Here is a 24,567-nt window from a genome sequence, read left to right on the forward strand (position 1 = left end):
CGGCGGGGGAAGGAGCGAGGGGCGCCGCAGGGGCGGGCAGGGTGGGGCGCGGCCTGCGGGAGGCCCCTGCGCCGAGATGGCGGCCGGGCAGGCCGCGGCCTGGGCGGCGGGACGGGCCTTCGTCGGGCTGCCCTCGCACCGTCCGAATGACGCTTTTTGCAAGCTCTGGCGCGGAAATGCAAACAATGGGGATAGTAACCGCAGCGGCTGAAAATCTGCCAACCCTGACCTTTCCAGATCGTGCTTTCAGAGTGACTGTTTGTTTGTCTGGGCTTAGATGCAGCCAGGTTTGTTTGCTGGATCCCGGATTGGAAATCACCGAGTTCCCTGGTGGGGTTACACGAATGGCCACTTTCTCGCACGCCTGCTGCACCCTGAAGTCCATTTGTCCTCTGCCTAACCAGACCAATCCCCTCAGCAAAATGCTGTTACAAAGAATCATTAGCTAAAACATTAGATTAAAATAACTGTAAGAGAGCCAGTGCGATTGAACAGATAAATGGTGACCTTAGGACTGTGGAGGTGTGGCATCTATTCACAGCTTTGTTTCTGACAGAGCAGTTAGTGTAAAGCAAATCCCTTTGCTAATCCCCGTTGAAGCCTTTGCATTTCTGACAGTGAGTTAATGATAATTCTTGTCTTCTTATAATGTATATTAATTATCATACACTGGGGTACATTTACGATGTGTCATTTTATTAGTCTGGTCTTAGTCCACATTACTGCATTTGAATAATGATGGAAAATGGGTTCTCTGTTGTTTACACGTCATGATCCACATGACTTCATGGCTTTGAAGCGGGCTGTACTGGCTGGTTTCTAGCTATCTAATTTTCAGTGATAAGTAAAGCCTGGCTTGCCCAATATTTTCTTGATTGTGTGTTTATTATAGTCAATCAGTTTTCTCTTTAGAGGTCTCTTAGGAAATCAAAATAATCCTGTATTCGCACCAGCAAGAAGTTCTGCTGCATTCATATTGTTCCAGTGTTAGAGAAAGGTCATATGACTTTTTTGCAAATATGTAATTGCTATTAAGCATAGGCAAAATACCTCCCTGCCTTGAAACTTGACACATCCAACAGGAAGTTGGGTACAGCCACTTCTGAGGGAAGAATGTGACTGTGAACTGCAGAGGCAGACAAAGACATAAATAGTTATCCAAAGAGTTATGATTAGCCAATGTATATGTGGTGTTTGAAAGATGAAAATAATTATCAATTCAAGTGGAGTTATTGTTACCAGCAGCAGCCCTTTTCCTGAGAGGCCATCTCTGGTAGGTGCTATTGCAAGTAAGGGTGGTCCCATGGTACATACACGAGAACTCGAAAAGAATGAGATAGAGGATAAAAATCTTGCTGGAAACATCTGATGCAGTATTTTATTAGGTTTCATGAGCAAGGAAACAACTATGTATGTATTTTACATGTGTAAACTTCCAGCTCTTGCTTCTGTGATTTCTTCTAGGACTTGGGCATCATCAATTTACCTGGCCTTTTTGCTTTATGGTGCCAGCCTGACACCTGTACTTTCCTCTCCAGCAGACACAGCTGAACTGTCTGTGTCAGTCAGCAACTCGAGCTGCAGCTTCAGGTACTTGTTTTTCTCTGAAAGAGCTTTGTTCTACTTCAGAATTTCACAGGCCTGTTCCTGCAAAGGGGAAAGGCACACCTGTTGCCCAGACTGCTCGGGAGAGGAGCTGCTCTCGTTTTCCCACTTGCATTCCCAGAAGATAAATTTTGCCTTGTTCAGGTCACCCTGGGGAGGGCTGTAATCTAAACCAATCTCAGCCTGCTGGGTTTTGTAGCCCATCTGGTAGAAAATGGGCAAAGAGGTGGCCTCCTGGGTAGAAATCTGCTGGAGAAATGACCTGCTAAATAGTCACACAGACCCTGTGCAACAACCCCAATTCCCTCCAAGTTCATGGTGAGCGAGGCTGGGAGCAGAGAGCTGCACCAGGGCAGCATGAGCACCAGTCCAACCTGCAGAGAGATGTGTAAAGCTGAGTAGACATGTTAAGTGTTAAGCTGGAACAAAGTAAAGCTCTTCCTTGAAACCTGCTACCTGCTCAGGACGTTTCTGTTTGGTACCAGTCATAAACCTCTATTTGTTAGCTTGCTTAAGTTTCTTTCCTGGGCAAGAAAATAATGGAGAAAATCTGCAACTCTGGTTCAAGGGGTTTACAGGTATCTAAGCATATGGAGATATGATGGCAATACAAAAAATAATTACCAATAATTCTTTTATGGGTCAGCATTTGCCATTTCAGGGAGAACAGTGATCAGAGTTTAAACACCTGCTCTGAAAAGATGACAGAACTCATTATCTGTCCTCCTGACCCCACTGATGTGTGCGCCTTCCCTTTCTCTCTTTCCTAGCTAGATGTTACCCATTTGTTCTACTGCTTCCATCGTAAGCTTCATCCTCCGTGTCTCAGCTACGTCTGTTGCATGTTCCTCGCGTTTGCATATAAGCATGTATAATTCAGGATCTTACAGTTAATCTGCAAACCTGATTAACTCTCAACAAATACTGCTAGCAGCTGACTTGCTTTATCATCTGAGCTCTGAAAATGGGGAATGCACAGAAGTCTTACCCTACCAAAGCTTTGTAGGTTTGTCTGTATGTGTGACCTCCAGTCAAAAGCCCTAGAATTCAATTATAACCTTTCTATTGCTACTCATGGCTTTAGAAACAGCCTCTAGCTGTGATGCTGGGACAAATACAAGCTAAACAATGCTATTAAATATGCATGATCTGTGTTCTACCATATTAGATAACATGGCCACGTTCATCACCTGCTAATGCTGCCAGTTCAGTTTTGCTAAAGCAGCCTCCCTCTCGCTTTTGCTTTGGGCAATTTAAGAGGCTTTTTGGTTACACTTCACCTTTACTTTCTTCATTTTCACTTCTTTTATCTTTATTCATTACTCTGAAAATGGTGGTCTGCAGCAGAGACTGGGCAGAGCTCATGTTTCCCGGCTTTTCTAATCCGTAGTTCACCAAGAAGCCAAGCCAGTCTGGAAAATAGACACTGCTTTAGTGAAAAGCTGATACCCAAGTCCCTCCTTCTCTCTGAGGCCACTGCTGTACTGTTTGAATCCATCACCCTTCCCTTTATACCACCAGCTTATCCACAGCTTACGCTCACCATCCTTTGTCACTGCAAAAATGGAAGAATTCCCCCTGTTCTGCTCCCTCAGCAAGCACATCCTCTCGGGGCTCAGCTGGGAGTTGACCTGTCTGATGCTTTTCTGTTCATTAGCGTAACTCAGACCTGTTACCATTTTGGTTTTGCACGATTAATAGTTATGGCATTTGGCAGAATACCTTTTGCTTTTTACCAATACAGCTAGCTACCTTGCTGTGAATGCAGTTACAGCAGTAGAAGAGGTGTCTTCTACCAGCGTACTTTAGGTATCTGTATGTTTTGCCTGACTCTGAGCTAGGTGGGCATGAGTCAGCTCTGATCCAGAAGCCATCTGGCCGTGCAGTGCTGTACTGAGCTCATCAGGCTGCTCTCGGAGAAGGTTTCTTCGCTCAGGCAGAACACTTACAGCTCTTTGGCAGTTCTTCCATGTACCCACCAGGAGAGAAGTGGGCACGTGTCCATTTGCATCCCTTGCGACAAGCCTCGTCTGCATTTCCTTGCGTCCTCCCAGAAGGAAAATGAGCTGTAAAGCTGTAAAGACTTTACAGTGGGATGACTGAGTCCAGCCTTGGGAGAGTGTGCTGCAGTATCTGTATCGGGACAGATAACAGTACATGAGCTCTTGTTACTCTAGCCACGCATGTTCATGAAATGGAGCCTATTTTAGCCTCTCACTAACCGCAGGCTCAGCAGCACTGACCACAGCAGCTCACTGGTTTCATCCTTGCTGACATGATGATCCCTGACTTCCACCCCTTGCAGATAACATTGCCTTAGCTGTTTGGGGTCACCCAGCTTTCTCTGGTCAAGTAGTGCAATGTCAAAGCAACGCAGCTAATGCACGCACTGCTGGCACAAATCCCCTTTTATTCTCTCACTCCAGGAGTGCTCTGTGAGTCCTCCTGAGTGCTCACCCTACTTTTGTTCCTCCTACCTACCTTTTACCTTTAGCTCTTGGATCCTGGAAATCCCTGAACACAAAGTCGGGCACACTTTTTCCAAAGCTTCCACAGCAAACGTGTTAAGTTCTCCTTTGGAGGGAAGGCATTCACAAAAGGGCATGTTAAGCCCTGTCCACCTTGTGTATACTCTGCCCTCACCAGGGGAAAGGGGAATTCTTGGCGCTCTCTTACAAGTGATAATTGCTGTGAGGTATAAAACTGATGAAGATGAGGCAAATTGTAACCTTAGAGCTGGATTTTCCTGGCCTCCCTCCCTTGACCTGCTAACCTACAGTGGCAGATAGCTACTTTGGTTTTGCTTGGGTTTTACCCCACTATCTAATCCAGGAATGGTTTTTACAGCATAGGACTGTGGCCTGTGGTAATGTAAAGGGAGTATTTGCCCGTGGGCGAGGGTCCTGCTCTCACAGGCCTGCCTGGAACACCCTGCGCCTCCATCCACGGCTGCGTCTCTTTTGCAACAGTGCAGCATTCAAGCCAAACATGGTGCTCTCAAGCCACAGGTATGACCGGGGTCAGCCACAGTCATGGTCCTCATCCCAGTCCATCTCAGTGTCTCCAGTGATGGTCGTGCTCTTGCACCTACACCCTCTGATTCCCCCCCACCCCGAGCAAAGCACTCCTTCCTCTGATCTTGCTCTTCCACACACCCAGCAGATCTGTGTGTCTGTATGTTTACTCAGATAAAGAGGGTTCTGGATCTTACTGCCCATAATGTTCTTCTCAGTTTTCACATTGGTGGATGCATAGTTCAAAAAGACTGTACTGCGAGCAGCATGCACCAAAACGCTGCTGACAGCAAGGCCTCTGCAGAGTCAGCACATAAAATGGGTCACTACCACAGTTATTTCAGTTACACAACTCCAGTGTGTCTGCCTTTCTTTTTCCTTGTCCTTGAATGTAAACAAGTAAAACTAAGACAAGGGGGTAACAAAATTAGGATGAGGAATGGAGAGGGGAAGGAAAAGCATCCCACAGTACTGGTCTAGAGACTAGCATCCTCACAGCTCCAGCCGGCTGGTTCCCCAGAGCTCTGATCCTGGAGCTGCTGCAGAAATAAAGACCCATTGAGAAGTGTGGCTCCAAATTAGCATTTGAATTCCCTTGTAGTCTGTTGTCAAATGGGCAGGAGGTGGGTGCTAGTCTCGGTCTCAGTACTGATAGACAAAGGTGGCTTTAAAATGTCCTGATTTTCTGAGGGAAAGAAATGCATTGCTCAAACTATGGACACTTTGTGTTTTCCTTTTTTTCTTTTTTTCTCTTTTCCCTCTCCCTTTCTCCTCCACCTCACCCCCTTTCCCGGATCAGGCTGAGCCGTAGATAGACACGTCTGGGTATTGTTAGCCCAGTCTGACCTACTTCTTTCCCCCCCTTGGCCCCGTGTTATGGATGCTGGTGCTATGGAAACCTGGGTGACATGCCAGTGCCACAAAGACAAGGCCACCAGCTGCACCCTCCTCTCCCAGCCTCACAGGCCCTTCCCCTCCCAAACACCCCCCCAAAGAAAGTTCATAGTGCTGCTTCCCAGGGAAATCCTAGGGTGTGCTCCATCCATCCCACCAAGCCATGCTCTGGAGGGACCGGGGTGCTCTTCCTTGGGCTTGGGTGCAATTTTTCCTTGGTCCCAGGGCACAGCATTTTGGTGCTGGGGGCCCACAGGGTGTAAACCCGCCATTGTCTGCACTCCAGACCTGTCTGTGCACGTATCCTGCGCGGGCCGTCACATGACGGGTAGGAAAGTACACGTGGGCGCCCTTGAAGTTTTCAAGATAAAAATAAGCTACAAACTTCTGCGACGTGGTACAGAAGCCTTACAGGAACCTGGCTGGGTTCCTGCAAACACAGGAATGGGAGGGCGTGCCTCAGTGATCCCTGCAGCGGATGGCAGCTGCTCCGGCGGTGGGACAGAGCTGTGCGCTTGCATCGTCACTCGTTTGCTTGCGTGGGAACAAGCCCCAGTGGGGGATGGAGGCTTGTTTACAAGTTCAGCCTCTGCGTTTCTTGTGATAAAAAAGTTCTCGCTGGTTCTGCAGGTTTCCTTTGCTCTCTGATGGCCTCCCATACAGCTGGCGCATCGCCTGGGAGGCTGTGGCAGTATCAGAGTGGATTTGCTTCCAAATATCTCACGCCAAACCTTTCCCTCCTTGTTGCTGACACCGAACTGGCAGCCGTCAGGGGAGGAAGCAGGACGGAGCTCGGGAATCCGTAAAGCGCTTTGCAGGGGGCTCCTGTGTCACTCGTAGGCGGTCGCCAGGAGATTTCTGCGAGGCTCCAGGGCTCCCCCACCCCAATAACCTTGACCCCAGGGCCTGGCCCAGCACAACTGAAACTTGAAGCAGGAGGGTTTGTGCGTGAGGGGCCGCCGTTGGGGTGCAGCCGGCGCTGCCCTGGGCGCCTGTTGGGGTGCAGTGAGCCGCGCCCCTGGCACAGGCGTTGGGCCCCCTCAGACACCCCCCGGCCCTGCCGCCACCCCCCCACACGCACCCGGCGGCCGCAGCCGCGTCGCACCGGCGCCCTCTCCCGAGCGGCGGCGGCCGCAGCCCGGGCCCGGAGGCGGCGGCGGGCGGGCAGGGCCGGAGCGGCCGGAGGCCGGGGCAGGGCCTGGGGACGTGCGGGAGGGCTCAGACGCGGCCTGGGGCTCCTCTGCCCCCTCAGCCAGAGGAGAAGAAAATGAAGCCAGGACACAAATCCCCGGGTGGGGAGAAGCTGAGCTGGCTTCGTGGGTCAGCCCCGGCCTGTCCCCCCATCACAGTTCCCACGAGGCCGGGCAGGAGGCGGTGGAGAGGGGGCAACTGGGGCCAGGAGCCCCCCGGAGCGGGCCTGCGCTCTGCCCCGCAGCCGTACCGGTGGTGGGGGGCGGTTGGGCTGCCGGTAAACTGGAACCCACAGAACGGTCTTCACACCAGCCGGATGGTGACCCTGGAGCCATGTAACCGTGCGGTGGCACACGGGCAGACCCTGTCCCACCCAGCGCACACCCTGCCAGGCCTAAACCCGGCTCCTCAGCGGCGTCTCTGCAGCAGATGCGAGCGGGCAAAGTGGTTTCGTACAGCACCCGTGCAACGTGCGGCAGCGTTTTGAATCGGGTAAATCCTGAAACCGTCACCTGCATGGTTGAACCATGGTCCGACGCAAAGCGATTTTCTTTGGTGGCAGTTCTGAAGTATCAGAGTAATGACAGCATCCCTGGGCGGACCAGAGGAGCTTTCCTTCTGCTAGAGGCACCTGAAATGACCCCTCTGACAATTGTTTGAAGGGGTTGATGTGCCAAGTAGTTTTTCTGTGGCAGAACTAGCGACGGCGGGCAGCCCAGGCTGCGCTGTGCCAGGATTTGTAATGGTCCTCTGTGCATGCAAGGGGAGAAGTCAGCTTGCCACAGCCTCGCTGCTGAATCATTAACTTCCCTCCTCTGAGTCACTCTGCAGCCCTGTCACACACAGAACTGAGATGAGCAGGGCTGAGGTGAGTAGTGGCTCAGGGACTATAGCACCAGGGTTAGAAAACTGGTTGCAGGGTCAAAGATGGAGGCTGTGTCTGCAGAATCAGTGAGCACCTGCTTGGACTAACCCGAGACACCAGTTTTGACACAGAGCCAGGACCTGCATCAGCAGCTGGGGCTGGGCCTTCTGTATTAACCCTCTGGGAGGTGACTGGTTATGCTGGTAAAAAGGTGAGGACTGAGAATTAAATTCAGGAGATGGTGGGACGTGTTAATGTAAAGGCTAAGTAAAATCTCACTGGGGGCAGGTGCTATGTGTGTTCCTCCCCGGCCTTGCTAAGGCACAGCTCCAGTTAAACAAAGCACAGCCTTCTCCAAAGTCTATTACCAAAGCTGCTAGAAAAAAGTTATTGTTGTTTATCTTGCCGTGACACCCGGGAGCTCCTGTGAGGATGGGGCCCTGCTGCACTGAAAACTTTGCAGAAGCAAGTGCTGTACAGTTATTTTTGTCTGGATTTAAGCCTTCCCCTGCAGTGTTTGCCAACTTCAATGAGGTAGCACAACTCCAAGGCAGGAGAGCCCAAAAGGGAAACAGACTGGGGGCTTTGCTGGGTAAGCCAATTTGAAATGCAGGGAAGGAAATGAAACAATGTGAAACATTAATCACTTCTTCAAAAAAACCCCTGCCTTTTGTTCTTACAGTCTAGATATGCCTACTGCTGGGGAAGGGAGGGGAGGACAGCAGGCTTTACTATGTGGTTAGACTGGCAGCATGTTAATGCAGTTATTTTCGCTCTCCGGGTTTGGTGTGAAATCCCGTTGTGACAATGGCACGGAGCACTGCTGGTGTTTTCTGAGACGTGCCGCTAACATCAGCGGACCAATGGCCAAAAGCATCAGCATTGTGAACACCGGGCTTCCATGGAAATCCAGCCCTTCCTGCTGCAGGGGGGCCGAGCCCGGAGGGGGACCCGAGCACTGGTGCAGGCTGTACTGCACGGCAGGGAAACCGAGGCAGCCGCCTTGTGCTGAAACACCCAGGTTTTTGTTTTCTGCTAGTTGCAGACCCACAAGGAGACACCTGGCACAGCAAGCTCAGTGCCTTTTTATTCGTGCACATTGTTGCTCAGCACTATTCAGAGTTATACATGCAGTAGTGGTTATAAGTTTGCTCGGTCTGATTTACAATATTGCCCACAGGCATAATAACCATTACGAGGGCACTAATAGAGTTTTGCACAACATGTTGATGGCTGCTCCTGTTTATCCCTTGCCTCTTTTGTTACGCCTCAGCCCACATCTGGTTTCAAACAAATGCCTTTCTTAGGTGTGAGCCTTGGAAAACTGGCATGAACCCATGGACGGTGCCTGGGCTGAAGGCAGAGCCGCTGGAGGAAGTGGAACACATGGTGGTTCCTGGGGTCAGCTCACTGGGAAGCTCATGCTGAGACGAATTTGCTTTTATGTGTCTGGTTTTCCTAAAATTCTCCTTGTTTCGGAGAGTTGTTTCCGCATCAGGCGTGGCAGAACTGCCAGATATGGAGCACTTGGCACACACAGTGCCATGGGGAAAAAATACCTCCTTGAAGAGCTCAGCAGTTCATGCCGGCTCTGGGCAGTGGGGAGGGAGGTGTGAAAAACTCAGGTGAGGGTGGATTTGTCACTGGGGGCTGTATTAGGTACAGCCAGTCTGTTACCGTGGGCCAGAGGGAGCAGGACTCAAAGGCAAGGACACCAACAAGGGACAGAGGAGCAGGTCACGCTGTGAGAAGCTGGAGGACGTTCAGCCCGAAGTAGTGAGAGAGGAAGAAATGCAGGATGCCCAGGGCTGAAGCTGCAATGAGAATCCAGAGAACTCCAGTGCTGAAGTATATTGGGGCGAGCCTGGCGGGAGAGAGGGACCCTGCTGAGACCGAGCATTGCTGCCCTCGCCCGGGAACAGTCCCTTCCTCTCTGCAGAAGGGGGGTGGAAAGGCAGCCCCTGGAGGGGCTGTCCCCTGTCCCCTGCATGGGGTCCTGTGCCCTGCTCCTGCTTCAAGGGAGCACACACCCACCTGCAGGGGCTCAGGGCAGCTCCAGCCTTGTCCTGTATCTGTGTCTCTGTCCCAAGCCCTGTGCCCATGCCCACATTATGCCCCAGAGAAAGCTTGGTAAGGCTGAGTCGTGCAGGGACCCCAAAGGAGCCAGAGGGAGTCCTGAGCTTCTCCAAAGCACGTTATGTTTCCAAATGCAAACTCCCAGAGGTTACCAGGCTGGTAGTCCAGGCTGGCAGAGGTGTTTACCTTTCTGAGGACGATGCCCTGTATCCCATAAAGTAGCAGTAGCGGCCGTAGAGATAGAGCAGACCCAAGGCTGCGGCCAAACCTGTAGTTGACAGAGATCACAGTGACCATCTCCAAGATGGAGCTACTTTGAGCCAAGTAGGTAGCCCAAAGTGAAGGAATAGAGGCTTTGTGTCCTCTGGCTCTACCCTTCCATCAGAGACAGAATTACTGCCTAATTTATTGTTGAGAGGGTGAGCAGGACCTGAGGACTGAGCCAGCACGCAGGGGAACAGATCCAGGGACAAACCAGGTAACAGGCTATTCTCACCTTGGTGGAAGAAGAGTCCGGCCTGCCACAGAAGTGCCAGGAAAATGGGAAAATACTCAGAGGAGTTCACCCTGGCAGGAAAGAGGAAGGTCATAAACAAGGGAAAGGAGGAAGATCTTCCTTTTTTGCTTCCCCTAGCAGTTTCCAGAGACTGCAGGCTGCTGCTTTTTAGAGCTGATGTCACCATAAAAAGCCTCCAGGCTTGCACCTTTCCCCACAGTTCCCGTCGCACCTCTAGTTACAGGAATTAAACAACGGAAGGAATAGGGTCTTCAGGGCACAAGAAATTAAGTAAAAGATGCCCAGGTCAGACCCTGCACAGAAAGGCTCCATGAACGACCCCCACTGCCCCTTTTCGAGTGCTGCAACTTAAACCCTGCTGTAAAAGCCCCAAAGCCGCAAGGAAGGTCTGCCCCAGCAGGGTGCAGACACACTGAGGATGAAGTGCATCTCAAGCAGATAAGGCCAGAGCTGCTTGGGCTTCGTGCAGGAGTGGGAGGGAGCGCTCAGCTGTTTGCATTGTTTGTACGCCATGCCCTGTCCCCCTAAAGACAAAGTAGTAGGACCAAGAGGTGCTGGATGAGGCTAATTCTAGGCTGGCAAAGGACCAGAGAAGGGGATGGCTGAGGGGATCCTTCTTCTGCTGCCCGGTTCTTTCTTTTTCACTGCTCAGCTAAAGCAAAAGTGGGAGCTTCCTCCCACTCTGCTTCTCTCCCCACTGCAGCACAGAAGTCACAGCAGAGATGATTGATTGTGGCTATCCCCATACCTGAGAGCTGAGATCTCTCTGGGATCTTGTCCTTCCCAGTGAGCTGGGTTCAGAGCAGGGCTGAAGCTGCCTGAGGTTTTGACATCGCTTGGCTAAAACCAGCCTAAGACTCAGGCACCCACAACTTTGTGTTTAGCAGCCCTACACTCTACGACAGCAATTTCTGTGTGGTTTCTATCAGCAATGGCTGGTGTGTTTAGGACTCATTAGCCTAGGCAGTCTCGATGCTGATTCTTAAACCCATTAATTTAACCCTGAGAGAGGTGAGTAACTGCTGAATTACAGTCCTGAGAAATAAATGGTAAAGCAGGGGAGGGGCAGTGCCATTAGACATGTGATCTGGAAAGCGTTTTGTAAGAGGAGTTTCTTACTGTGCTCGAAAGATCCTCTCAAATTCAGGTGGGCCAGAGGTCTTTGGAGGAGAAATGCCAAACGCTCTCCTAGCATAGATCACCTGAAGGAAGAAGTAGGCTGCAGCAAAAGAGAGAAATGTAGCAATGGTCAGTCCTCTGTCTGGGCACGGTGGGGCCAGGAGACCGCCAGAGGTAAGGACAAGAGTTCTGCGGTCTCCTCCTAACCTTGCATCCCCGCATAGGTGGATGAAAATCCCAGATTAAGTTTCAGACACGGAAAAGGAGTGACCCAGTGCAACAGTGAAGCAAAGAGTATGCAGTCACGTACCACCAGTGGATATTTCCTTTTTCTCTTGCGTAATTAACAGATCATCTATTATCCGTGGAAATTGTTATGCAATTCAGATGCACTTTGTTACTGCCAATTTTAAGGTTTTTTTAATCTTTAATTTTTTCCCCTTCTAAATCCTGATGGCTGAGTAGGGAGGGAACTGGTAACACAGATAAGCCACCCAGACCGTGAATTAAAATTGTCATGCCATGTGGAACCATGGCCGGGAGATGCTCTGTGTGACCTACCACTGCCTGTTCTTCCACCTTTCCACACTGCAGTGCTGTTTGTACACTAACATCTACGCAAACATCAGGAACTGCTGTAAACCCATTTTTCAAGGAGAAAAATTCGACATGTTTTCACAGGAGAAGATCTACCAAGAAATTTCTGAACTGAGGAGGTAGGTCAGTTGAGACGAAGAGCTTCCCCAGCACTCGTTTTGTGAGTACGTTTCAAAACCCAGACAAGTTATCACTCTGCTATCTGAAAAGTGGAAAAGTGCCAGTGCAACAGCAGAAATGAAATATGGAAGTGAAAGGAAATCAGTGGAGATGCAGTAGACTGACCCAGCAGGTATTTGGTCATGTGCATCCAATGGTCCCTACCTTGCTCCAGGACTCCCAGGACTGTCACAGCAGCCAGCAGATGAATCTGATCCAACATATTGACTCTTCCAGACCCCAGAAAATCTGATTTCCTGATCAGAAGCTCCTCTGGCCAGGTTTAGCCCTTGCTCATGTGGCAGTCGGCGGTGGTAGCTGGCAGCATAGATTTGCTCTAGTTGAATAGGGAAGATTTGTATGTGGTGCTTAAACCCAGGAGGAGCGTGGCTTGTCCGTTACCGTATGCACTGTGGAAATGTAAAGTGGCAGAGAGGGGTGTAATGGAGTATTTCCGTTCCCACCCTCCCTTTTCCAGGAATGAGTTACAAGGAAGTGGTAAAGCCAGCAGAGAGTGAATGTGAGAGATAAGAGAGGGGAACTGGCAGCTGAATGGGGGGAAAAAATCTCAGCAGCCCGGCAAACCCTTCAGGCATCTCATTTAAAACTGCTGCTAACAAAGGCCAAGGCACGTCCCTCTTGCTGACATTGCATGAGAAACCATGGCACCACTTGGCCCGTTCTGCGCCACTTGAGCATGAGGACAGGCAGCATTTCATGGTACGTATCATTGTGTGCACAGGCTCTGGGAAGCGTGCGTTGGGCACAGAGCATGACTTATGGCCACGACACTGAGACAGCATCGAATAAAGCCCCCGAGTGAAAAACCCACCGCAACGGTAAAACAGGATGTGATAAAGTATAAAAGGTACAGATCTGTCTTGCATGGTGATACTTTATTTGAGGATGGGTCCAACAGAATGACTGTCAGACATCAAGAGGGTTTCAGAGCCAGCCCTCGTACTGGAAGGACTGGGAGCCGTGCATTTAAGTCTTCTGATCAATCCCCAGCCAAACTAACTCTCACTGTAAACACCAGAGAGAGTTCTGTGTGGGTAAAAACCTGCAGAACTCATTAGGATATAGCAAAAGGAAAATGGTGTTTTCACATGTCAGGAGAGACCCACTCAGTTAATTCCTGTCTAACAACACAAAGCTGGCATGGCTGTGAGCTGCTGAGGCTGCCGGCTTTGTATCCTTCCTCTCCCTTCATTCGGAGAATTTTCCTTTCGGACAAAGGAAAGCGGATTAAGACAAAGTGATCGTTATGTCACTATTATAGAAAATAAAATCAGATTAAAGCAGTTTACAGAAATTACAACATATGCCTGATGTCCTTGATAGACTAAGAGGCAATAAGCTGGTTCCACTTTTCTGCCTATCTATAAGAGATAAAGGCACCTGAAGAGGCTATAACAATGTCCCAGCTTAGTATTTCTCCAAATATCAAACACAGACACCACCGTTTTTCAAGCACCAGCTCTAAGATTAATTCTTTCATCTCAGAATTGGTCCTTTTCATTCCAGTGACTGTTTAGAAATACGAGGAACATTGTGTTTTGTTTTCTCCCATTTAGCTGTCAAAGAAATTAAGGACTTTCCTGTGTCAGCTCAAAAAGGGCAAAGGTCTTGTGGTGCTTAATGACGTTTGATTTCCCTCTGCTCCTGTCTGATTACAGCCCACTAGCAAGTACAAGGCAAAACAACTGAACAAAAAGAGATCTGAGCTTACACCTCTATCGGATGACAGTGTAGCGTAACCTGCATCAAAAGTGTCAAATATGTGTAAGGAAACTTGGGCCAGGAGGAGCTGTAAAGGCTGTTATAGAGCACTCCTGCTCCCCAGATCATTAGATGCAAAATACTTCTAGTGTCATCTAGCGTAGTCTAAATATAATAAAGGCTAGTAGAAACATGAATGAATAAACGAGAACAGATGTCTCTCCCCTCCTCCTCCCTCCCCCATAAGCATGATTTTTCAAGCTGTCTTTACATCCTGAAGGGCACAACTTTTTTCTTGTCCCTGTTTGTCACCATCAGAACTCGCCTTACTTTCCGTTCTCGCTCAGTGTTTGCAAGGAGCAGACACAAGTACCCTCCTCCCAGCACCAAATACCTTTCAAAGACGGGACTCTCACCAGTGGAGAACCTCAACATCCTGCAGACCACAGTGGCTACCAACGTCCCTGTGTGGGGGATGCCACAGCAGGCTCTGGCCAGCAGACATGGTCCCCCTCGCCACCCCGGCCCCCACCACCTTCCTGCTGTTTGCATCTGACCTAACAACTACACAACTGCACAGTGACTCGGATCACGCCACTTGATGGAACACAAAACTCTCTGGTCCGCAAGAAAAGGGCAGCCCGCTTGCAGGCGGCTCAGCGAGCCCAGCTGGCTCCACGGCCACCGCATCCCTGGGCTCGGCTGGAGGAGAGGGGCAGGAGGGGCAGCCGGGGAGGGGAGATGGGGACAATGCGTCACTACTGTCATCATCTGCCTGCAATGACACTGGAATAAACATATTGCAAAACCTCACCCTCCGAGGCTGACGCGGCCGAATTTCCTCCTAAGCAAAGACAAGTTCTGCGGTCCCAGGCTCACTTCGGGATGGATTTGCTGAGTGGGAGCTAACGAAATGCTGTTCCCTGTGGGAGTGTCAGCTCTGCACAGCCGTGGGAGATTCAATATGTTAAGAGTCAAATCATGTGTTACTGGTAAATGATTAAGAGGCAAGTTGGCATTGGCCTGTCAGCCCTGCACAGCTGTGGGAGATTCAATACTTAAGAGCCAAGTAGGCATCAGCCAGTCAGCACAGCTCAGTCAGAGAGCTCTGCTCAGGGAAGATTGGTGAAGGTGGAGAGTTCTGCTCAGGAGCTCTGTCCTGTAGTGGCTTGGAGAAGCAGCAAGGCTTGGAGGAGAAGCAGGCCTTGGAAGAAAGATAAGTCAGCTCAGGGGAAGTATGGAACTGTTTCTGGGAGAGAGGGTTGATGACTGTCTAGTTGTTGATTTGTTTATTATGAAGTAAGAGCTTGGATGAGAGCATAAGTATGTATTATTGTATGAGTATCTATTAAGGTAAGAAGAGAAAAAGAGATATTAAAGAAAATAAACAGTCCTTGCCCTGCAGAAAGAAAGAAGAACATTGTGATGTGTGAATTATTTTGGCTGCTACAACTTAGTACAACTTAATACAAAACTTACTAAAATTCAATACACTTCCCCTCTCCCCCTGTCTGGTGTGTACTCTGCTCTCCAGATCACATTGTGTGAATGTGGCCCCGCATCACAGGGCGGCTGGACTTGGCACGGTCCAAATTCCTTGTACCTCCCACTGAGTCATCCCTAGAGGCATTTCTCTGTGCCCACGGTTGCTTCTGCCACCTCTTCTTGCAGCCATTAATCCTTTCTGCCTCCTAATTACCGCTTTAGGGCCACACTGTGAGCTGGATTGCAACACCAACCTGGATTAAAAATAATCTTGGGAAGAAAAATAAGCAACACAAAAGGCTTGAAAGAGTTTTAAGCATCCACAGAGTTTGCAGTATCTATTACTTCCCAGGAGCAGCGGGGCAAGGAGAAGCAAGCAGCACTGAGTCCAGCACCATTACATGCAATAACATCCCCCTAGAAATGTATTTCATGAGAGTACGATAGACCAAGAGCTTTCTGTTAGTGGAAGAGGAAACATTTTGCAGCTGAGCAACTTACCCTTCAGCTGTGAAGCATGGAGGTGCCTCGTCCTTCCAATCGTATTGTAAAAATGGGAGAGTATTTTCTAATCTAGTTGACGCTTGTGCTTCCTTTCCCTTCGAATTCTTTTGCAGCCACTGAGAACATCCAAACCCGTGACCATGGAACTGCTTGTGAGAACAATGTGTCTTCCTAACAGCCACACAGAAAAAAAGAGAGAGGTTTTCGTTCAAAAGAATTAAAAGCCACACAGAGAGAAAAGAATTTTTCTAGTTCAAGAGAATGAAAGAGAGCTCAGCCCCGAGCACCTCAGTCTGTTCAACTAACAGCTCCTTCAGGCTGGGCTGGTGGGGCTGGTGACGCCTTCCTGACCTCCCATGACTGTGGAGTCTTCTGTTAATTCAGACCAACATGTGTTGAGATTTTCCTGGAATTCTTGGATTTTGCAGCTGTAAGAGGAAGGACGGGCTGAAGACATGTCCAGATAAGGCCAAATTACAATTTCATCCCTTACAAAGAAGCGGTTGGCCACATGTGGCTGCTCCTAGGAAGTGGGGGCAGCTGCAGGCAATTTCTGCTCTGTGGTTCCCACTGGGGCTCCCAGCAAGGCACAGGCTGCCTCAGATCTCCCGAGCATTTTGAAATGTGTCCTGGGATCTGCATTTTATAATAACCATAACAAATCTGCATGACAAGTATTACCATGTCTTCCTAAAATATGCATCTATACAGAGGCTCCTTCTTTCAGAAAGTAAAACAGCAGGCAGTTGGCTTTGCCAACAACATCCAAACTGGCATTATGTGAAGCATCCCTCGGAGTACAAACTTAGTATATACTGGAGATGTGAACTAGCCTGTTCATCTAGGCGGATTTCCGACAGATATTCCTGAGATTTCCATATCTCTGGCTTGTCAAAGAGGTCACATAAATGTTCTCAAATGATTAGTTATGGCAACATTTCTAAGGGCCAAACCAAGCTTCTCTGGGCTGCTTTAACTCTGCTTGTATGCCACTGCGTGGAGCAGGACAGCACTTCTCATCTCAGTAAAGGTGATGGGCTTCACTTTAAAGGTAAAATGGGGAAAACATTCAAAGCCATTTTCTAAAAAGCAAGATAGAAAGCTGAGGCTTTGGGAAACTACATAAATGAGTATATGATACTCATGACTGCGTATACTTGGGGTAATTTGGAGAAATTTTTTTAAAGCTTTCTTCTAAAGGGTTTTTGTGAGCTTATCTGTATGCATATTAAATCCGACTAGAGGGCACATCAGTATAAAAGCAGTTCTAAAATTCTCCCCTTAACCTATCACCAAAAGGCACTGATACATGCAAATGAATAATACCCCTTCTTTTATGGTCAACATCTGTTAAAAATATTAGGCAAATTAAATCGCTCTCTTGTCCTGCCTTGTCTTGCATTATTGTCACATGAGGAAACTCCTTTCCATGTGTTTTGCCAATTTTCCTACTCCCCTTTCAGCAGAATGTCATAAATAACAAATAAACAAAAAAGAACAACGCCAGAAAGGCAACTGCACTTCTGGCTAGCTCGAAGAAGAAGGAATCTCTGCAGCGACAAGGGCGTATGGCAGGGAGGGGGAGGATTTCCCTTTGCGGAGGGACAAACAAGCCTTTCAAACATCTTTGGCAGCTCTTATGTTAACACACACTTAGAATTATCCTATAATGATGCGGGGGAAAAAATTGCAAGGCTACAGGACACATCAAAATACATCAAAGGCTCAAAAATTGTCATGGAGTGCAGCTTCCCTTTCCCTAAATTGCAGGGGTGAAGAAATAGAGCCATGTAGCTTTTCTATCTTGTTTGGGCCAGAAAGCCGCCTGTGAGATAGGGCTGGGCAGGGCATCGGTGAGGGGCTGAGCGAGGGCAGCTCTAGGGAGACATTTTTTAGGGATTCATAAGGAGACATTTTAGGGATTGGCATTCCTGATAGGTCTCCTGCGAAGGAGAGACCCTTGGCTTGCTGGGTGTGGGGGAAGAGTGGGCGGAAGTTGCCTGAACTGGGGAGGTGTTGCCGTGCAGGATTGTATCTGCAGGAATGGGGCAGTCAGGAGGGCAGTTGTCCCTCTGCCGTTATGGTGACTTTTCACACCAAAGTCCTCTCTCACGTGGGGTTAGGGGAAAGGAGGAGTTTTGGGGAGACAAGGGAGGTGGCCTGGGGGGAGATTTGAAGTGGGCAGAGTGTGATGTGGACCGAGATGCAGGCTGGGCTGCCCGAGCTCAAGGCCAGCTCTGTAAGCAGGGACCACACCGCTGGGAAGACAGCGAGCTGCAGAAAACCTCCGTGGGGTCCCTGGTTTGATTAGGAGCTGCACTTAACCTCAAGCCCTCATGCTCAGTTTTTGCCATGGGCACCTGTGTCTGGCCATTTGTCTCGACCCTGAGCTTGGCTTCCTCAGACATCACTCATCATGATGACTGGCATGGCCATCTCTGGGCTGTGTCTGTCCTGGTGACCCTCACCAGAGCTGCTCTGCTCTCCTTGCTGGGCACTGCAGGATTGTGCCCGGTGGGACCCATGTCCTGCCCTGTGTCACCCTGTCCATTGCCCCAGGCCATGGCTGAGCTGGATGAACACAGAGAGTGAGACCACAGAGTTTCCAGCCATCGGCATGGGACAAGCGACAAGGCCAGCAGAGGAGCTTGTGCAAGGGCAGAAGGCGCTGGGGGCCGTGCAGCCGGGTGCTTTAGGAGAAAGACAGATGTTCCTGTAAAGCTCCTCTGACGTCAGCGGTGTTAAAAGGTTTTGAAATACATCTTCAGAAGGAACCAAAGGCAGATGCTGCGGATGAGAGCGGGTCATCATTTGGACTGTTGTTCTTTGAACTCTTTCGTTCCTGTGCCCCCAGAAGATGCCTGAGGGAACGGGGTACCCGGGCAGGGAAGGAAGCTCAGGTACCACGTGGGATGCTGCCAGCGAGGGATACACACACTGTGCTGCAGCTGCGAGGCTGCAAGTGCAGTGTAAGCAGTGAGAAGAGGCTGCCCGGGTCATGTAAATAGCTGAACCCAGAGGAACAGAACGGGCTCTGTCCCCTCTCCCGTCTCTGAAGGAGAAGTTAAACAGACCTGGCCTCCTGCTGGCACAGGACCAGGGAGCCAGCAGCAGCCATGGGTCACGGGGGCAAGACACAAGCGTGGGAGCAGACCGGTTTCTAGTTACTGATTGCTACTTCTTGTAGCCTTTGTGTGTTGGAGCCTGACCTGGGCCTACTCGGCAGTGGTGGCAGCTGTGGGGAGAGCTGGGGACAGTCTCTGGGGAGAGGTGACATGGGAGCACGACTCCTCCGGCCTCACGTGGAGCCCAGACCCCGCATGAAGGCTGACCCAGCTCTGCTGTCCATCAGCAAGGGCAGGTAATGCCTACCCCAGCGTCTCAAGTTGGGGGGCATCATTTAAGGTACCAGAAGAGGAGGCTTCTTCTGAGCCTTTCCCTTTCTGTCCCTGCTCCTGGCTTGCAGAGCTGGGCTAGAGCAATGCTGGTGGTGCCACCGTGACCAGGCACTCATCCTGACATCAGTCATCCTTCCAGCACCTTCTGAGCAACTTCAGCCTCTCCAGCTATGGGGGTGCTGGGCCACAGAGGCAGGCAGGTAGGGGCTGTGACAGCAGGTATGAAGCTGGGATGGACAGACAGACAGACAGGGGCTCTAAATTAGATAATCTTGCTCTTCCCCGAGGCTTTGAAAAGCAGCTGATGAGCTCAGCAAGAACAGGGAACTTTTGCAAAAGGTGAGAAACTGCCTCTCAGCAGTCACAAAGCAGTGACCAATCCCACACTGGGACAAAGGAATTGTTTTAAAACCAGCTGAGTTTATTTTTAGGGTGTGAAATAGTTGCATGATGCAATTGTGTAAAAGAATAGAACTACCAGAAACAGTGCTAAGTACCAAACTTGCCTGCACACCCTTGATTTTAACCACTGAGAGGCTGAAATGAAATTGATGTTACTTTGCAGACTATCTGCGTCCCAAAACCTGGAGGTGGGATGGATGGTGTCTACAAGGGCTCTGACAAGAAGAGGATTCATCAAGTGACACTGGGCAGTTATTGAGTTCCTGGTTAGAGCTGTACTACTGGTATGCTGGGGAAAAAGGCAGAGAGAACCTGCTGTAATCTGAGGATTTCACCACTTCCAGTTTCCTGACATAACTTCACTGCCCTCTTCCAGTGAGGTGCATTCAGTGTTTGTTTTAAGGAAAACTTGCTTGCTTAGTGATACAAATCCCCCACGAGCCATCACACTTTCAATACCTTGTCTGCAAAACATGTAGACATACTCTTTGATTTGTGCCTGTGCCAGCAATAAGCAAGATGGACAGTCCTGGGACGTGGATCCCACTGCCCTTTGCACCACCTTAAGGAAACGTGTTTTCTAGCGTCTGTCCATCAGCTCCACACTGCAGAGGACTGGGATGCTGTCTTGTAACTTTGCATGTCTTGGTGGTAGCCACTTCTGTTAAGCAAATTCTCAATGCCCAAGTCAGTGCTCAATGCCTCCTGCCTACCCAGACTTCTGTCTGCAGGACAGCATTCATCCCCTACCTCGCCATGATCGGAGCAGGCTTTTATCTGGGGTCTGGTGCAGCAAAGCAAAGCTGAAGACAGCACACATGAGCTTGGTCTTTGCTATTTGAAAGCCCTGACATTAGTGCTGGTCATTGCAGTTTTACATCGCAATTTAGTCCTTTTGTTTAGCACCTGCAGAGATCCCAAATGGATGCTATGCCCTGTACAGTTTCAGTGATGACATGTAACAGCTTGTGCACTTTATTTGCTATCTTGGTCTTCTCCCCCTGAATACCCCCCTAAATTTTTGGTTGTTGCTATAGTTCTGCAAATACCAAAGAATAATTTGCCTTGCCCTTTGAGTGGACAAAAGAGCTCTGGTATCTGTGTGACAACTAAGCTTTTGGCAGCAGGAATAACAGCACTAGAAATTAAAAATAAAAGCAGATTATACAAGAAAGGGATTTAAGGGAGCTCAATCTCAAATTTCTGCAATTGCCCAAGAGGAGCACTGGTGTCTCACAATCTATTTAAAAGATCTTTCACTAAGCCACATGCCACAGAAAGAGAATTAGCAATAACCCATATGACTGCTCATCATTTGCTGATATAATTGAATGCTGTAAGTATATTTCCTGGACCAAGGCAGCCAAATAGGATTTTAATTCATTGACATCACCAAACCAGTAATTGCTTGCTGTTTATAACTGCCTGTCTGCCAGACTTTCTAGTGCAGGCAAGACTAGTTAAGAAACAACCAGAGAGCTTCTGGGACTGGCTACAGCCAACCAAGCAAGGAAAATCCCTTCTGAGCTAGTCACCTGTAGCAGGGAAGATGGGCAAGAGAACGGGGATGTCAGCTTGAACCTCCATTTGGAAAAGTGTATCAGCAGGAGAACATGGATGCCCACCTCCAAGGGCATTTATTGTACGCTAACTTTAAGGATCAGTCTCACCTTTTCTGTAAAGAAATGCCAACAGATTATGCTGCAAGGAAAAATCTTTTATTTTGTCTGATAAATAGCAGGATGGATGTCAAGCGACGATAAGGTCCTTACAGAGCCATCCTTAATTCAAGTTTTTATGGGAGGTTTTATTAGGACACTACTAGTTTCTGTAATTAACTCCTGTCAAAAAACTATGTGGCTTTGGTACAGGACTCATCGGGGGCCAGTGTTTAGGTTATTACTAAAGCAAACAGAAAAATCTCCGCCCATAATTTCCACAAGTTCAATATTTACAATAGATTAACACGGTCAGCTGCTATCTGCAGAACACTTTTTTTTACTCCAGTGAAAATGAGTTCAAATTCCTCCCAAAGTCCTCTAATGATCAACCATCTCAGTATTTAACATTTTTTGTACCAGTGATCTTCTTAACCCTAAATGTAGGGTTTCTTAACCAGATATATACATATAGATTTTTTATTATGTATATTTTTACTACATATAGATTTTTATTATACATATAGATACATATTTTTAATATATATACATGTGTGTGTGTATATATATAAAAATCTATCAAAAGCTGTAAAGCAGACTCTGGTTTAGTAATAATTTAAAAAATTAGTAAACAATTAGAAACAAGTTTCATAAATTTAATTTGGGGATTTTTCTGAGTTTGCCTCAGATCTATATCTTTATATTGATAAAGGGAGAAGAATCTCTTTGATTCTGTTTGCTGCCTTGTAAAAAGGTATCAGAAAACAACCTCTAACAAAGATCTATCTAGGTTACAGAAAGCTTGCATCTCAGTCCACTTGAACCTTGGATAAGGGTTGTCCAGCACGACCAAAAGGAAAGACCCTTGTCACAGAGTTGATGGACAGATTATAAATGTACCTGTTCACAGGATAAAGTCTTAGATTAAAATGTCCCAAAATAACGAAGGAAGCTAATGATGTGCTTTTATAAAGTAAGTCAGTGACTGATTCCAGTTCCACATACAGATACCTGCAAAAAAGAGAGTCTGATGGGGGAAACATTTAGAATAAATGAAAGAAATGAACTGGAAATACAAAACGGAAATAGTGAGCGTGTCTGCTATGCACCAGGTAGGTATAATCCACAGTTTCTATGAAGGGAAATGAGGGGGCAGCTCAGCTGCAAGTCTCTTCATCTCGGCAGGGTTAGCGTGCTCTGAAAGAATTCAAGCTCTCACCTAGCCTGGTTTCTTGATGGAAAACTAAAGCACCACATTTTTGACTCTGGAATTTCTGTTTGAGAACAGCAACATTCCCTGAGGCACAGCTGATATTTTTGTTAGTCTTAATCAGAGTTATCTCTTCATTCCTCCTCATTCTTTCGAGTTTCCATTGAGCTTGGTAGCAGCTTGCCTTTATAATTTGATCTGTTTCTTTCAGTGATAATACTTGCCCCATGATTAATTCAAGTCTTGAGTGATAAGATCTAACTCTACGCTATTTGACTTGAAAATGAGAGCAAAGCTTGTCATGTTTCACTTGTGTAACCTTAACCATTCCTTTCACTCTCATGCCAAGCAGACATTTTCTGTGGCTGACAGACTACCTGCATTTTCCTATCAGCCCATATATCAAAGGAAGCCTCTCATCCCTCAACATCTGTTTGATTTTTTAATAGCCAGCCAGTTCTGAAATAAATCCCCACATCCACACTCTCTTGGGTTCCTACATCAGAAAGCTTCTGCATCTTCTAACTCTACAGGGAATACTGCACCGCTTGTTGCACTTGCACACAGCCACAGTGCTGCTTTGCAATTCGTGACTCACCGTTTTCCCTGGAAACGTTATTAGAACAGCCATGTTTTTTAACAATTTCCAGCTTTTCAGATGGCTTCACTGAAAACAGGTGAATCTAAGCTCAGGACAGTAAAGAACAGCAAGAACATCATGCCCTTAGGACCACGCCTATCACTCTCCTTACTCTGAACAGGAAGAAAACCCAGTGGATTTCAGATTCTCAAGCTTCTTTGGTTGACATGCTCTTCCCTAGATCTGCTTTAAAAAAGGTTCTTTAGTTTCTGAAATAACACTAAGCATCATTTCCTTTCATTCCCTCATCAAACAACAGTGGCAGCAAGACCCAAACAGGGTTGGTAAGCCTAGAGGACAGGTTCTAGTATTGCCTGGGTCTGAGTCAGGATGGCAGAAATGTCTGGTTTTAATACAAGGAAAAACACAGTCATCAGGTCCTTCATCTCCACTCTGTCATGCACAAGCAGCTGCAAAGCAGAGCCCTCGGGCTGATGCCAGGGAGGGCTGCAGAGCTCTGCTGGGCACTTGCTGGTGATGTGGACAGTCTTGGCTTCCCATCCAGGGGGTTTTCAGATGTCTACAAAGACAATATGGACAACATGGCTGTGTCTCAGGTTCACCCTACGCTTCAGGGAGCTCCTGGGAGCAGATGGCTCAGGTACAATATAAACAGAGATATTCTCATGAAAGAAACCTCCAGTACCTCTCCATAGTGCACACCTTTTGCCCTTTGTCAGATGCTTTCGGGCAAGAGTTCAGACTGACAAGAACAAGCAAATTAAAATAGATTTCCCCCGTAACAATTCAAATGAGGGAGGGAATGCATACAGCACTGTAACGTTATTTTGGTTTTGTCAGCCACAGCAATGCAAGAAAATGCAGCGTATTCCCACAGAAAACCCTGGCAGACCACAAGGTTAGACCTGTTGAGGTCGCCTTCACTGCACACAACTCCATGCAATGGGCTGGAAGCAGGGGCTGGAAGTAGGGGCTGGCTGTGGTCCCCCTCCTCTTCATCCTGCTGCCGCATCTGTGCCGGCTTCGCTGCCGTCCCTGTTACAGCACAGCTTGGCAGCCAGTCGCTCCGGCGGTGACAAAGTCCTTAGCACACCCTTTGTTCCTGCTGGACTTCAGAGGCTGGGCAAGCACGGGACCACCTCCGGACCCAGCGGCTAATCCTTTCCTAGGAGATGACTATCACAAATACAAGCAGCCGCAAATCCTATAAACCCTTCACTCCTGGCTACTTTGCTCCCAGCAACCAGGGATGGAAATCAGTTCACCATTCCCAACCACCTAACGCTGGGCAACCAGAGCAAGAGAGAGGCTCAGAGGTGCCTGCACTTTTTGGGGATGTTGGCAAAGGGCTGCCAGGAGCTGAGAGCCCCGGTGAGGCAGAGAAACATTGGAGACATGTCTCAACCCTGGAGGCAGAATCTGACCCTTAGAAACATTTATTTGCTTATTCCCCACCTTCCTTTCTGGCACAGAATGGAGCCTTTTTCTGCGGAAAAGAGAAAGAATTTCTGAGCGACTCTGCAGGGAGGGGAAAACCAGGCGACACCAGG

General features: G+C 48.6%; 1 protein-coding gene and 1 long non-coding RNA gene across 6 annotated transcripts; one reads left to right on the plus strand and one right to left on the minus strand.

Annotated features, from left to right (window-relative positions):
* Nucleotides 1-16: 16 nt before the first annotated feature.
* On the plus strand, nt 17-16,056 carry LOC141929535 (uncharacterized). The gene is made up of 3 exons (XR_012625053.1): nt 17-617; nt 1,465-1,590; nt 15,862-16,056. It is a non-coding gene; the product is annotated as an uncharacterized LOC141929535 (long non-coding RNA).
* Nucleotides 2,223-15,902, minus strand: LOC141929534 (leukotriene C4 synthase-like). Of its 5 annotated transcripts, XM_074839154.1 has the most exons (7): nt 15,746-15,887; nt 12,203-12,447; nt 11,282-11,381; nt 10,142-10,212; nt 9,832-9,913; nt 3,555-3,738; nt 2,223-3,017 (listed from the first exon to the last, which is right to left on the minus strand). In XM_074839154.1, exons 2-7 carry the CDS (start codon nt 12,258-12,260, stop codon nt 2,997-2,999), a joined length of 516 nt encoding a protein of 171 aa, XP_074695255.1. In that variant the 5' UTR covers nt 12,261-12,447; nt 15,746-15,887; the 3' UTR covers nt 2,223-2,996. The 5 variants fall into 5 exon arrangements, with proteins under 5 accessions (XP_074695255.1, XP_074695253.1, XP_074695254.1 ...); XM_074839152.1 differs by having other exon boundaries at nt 2,223-3,738; nt 15,746-15,902; XM_074839153.1 differs by lacking the exon at nt 15,746-15,887 and adding an exon at nt 14,574-15,359 and having other exon boundaries at nt 2,223-3,738.
* Nucleotides 16,057-24,567: the final 8,511 nt, after the last annotated feature.

The sequence above is a fragment of the Strix aluco genome, chromosome 13 (assembly GCF_031877795.1).
Source record: "Strix aluco isolate bStrAlu1 chromosome 13, bStrAlu1.hap1, whole genome shotgun sequence".
Classification (NCBI taxonomy): Eukaryota; Metazoa; Chordata; class Aves; order Strigiformes; family Strigidae; genus Strix; species Strix aluco.

Coding starts and splice junctions, on each gene's coding strand:
- LOC141929534 (XM_074839152.1), bottom strand. CDS start 12,260: ATGTTGGATCAGATTCATCTGCTGGCTGCTGTGACAGTCCTGGGAGTC. Junction 10,213..11,281: donor GAGAGGATCTTTCGAGCACA/GTAAGAAACTCC, acceptor CTTTCCTGCCAG/GGTGAACTCCTCTGAGTATT. Junction 3,739..9,831: donor AGGGCATCGTCCTCAGAAAG/GTAAACACCTCT, acceptor GTCCCGATACAG/ATACTGCAGCACACTCTCCC.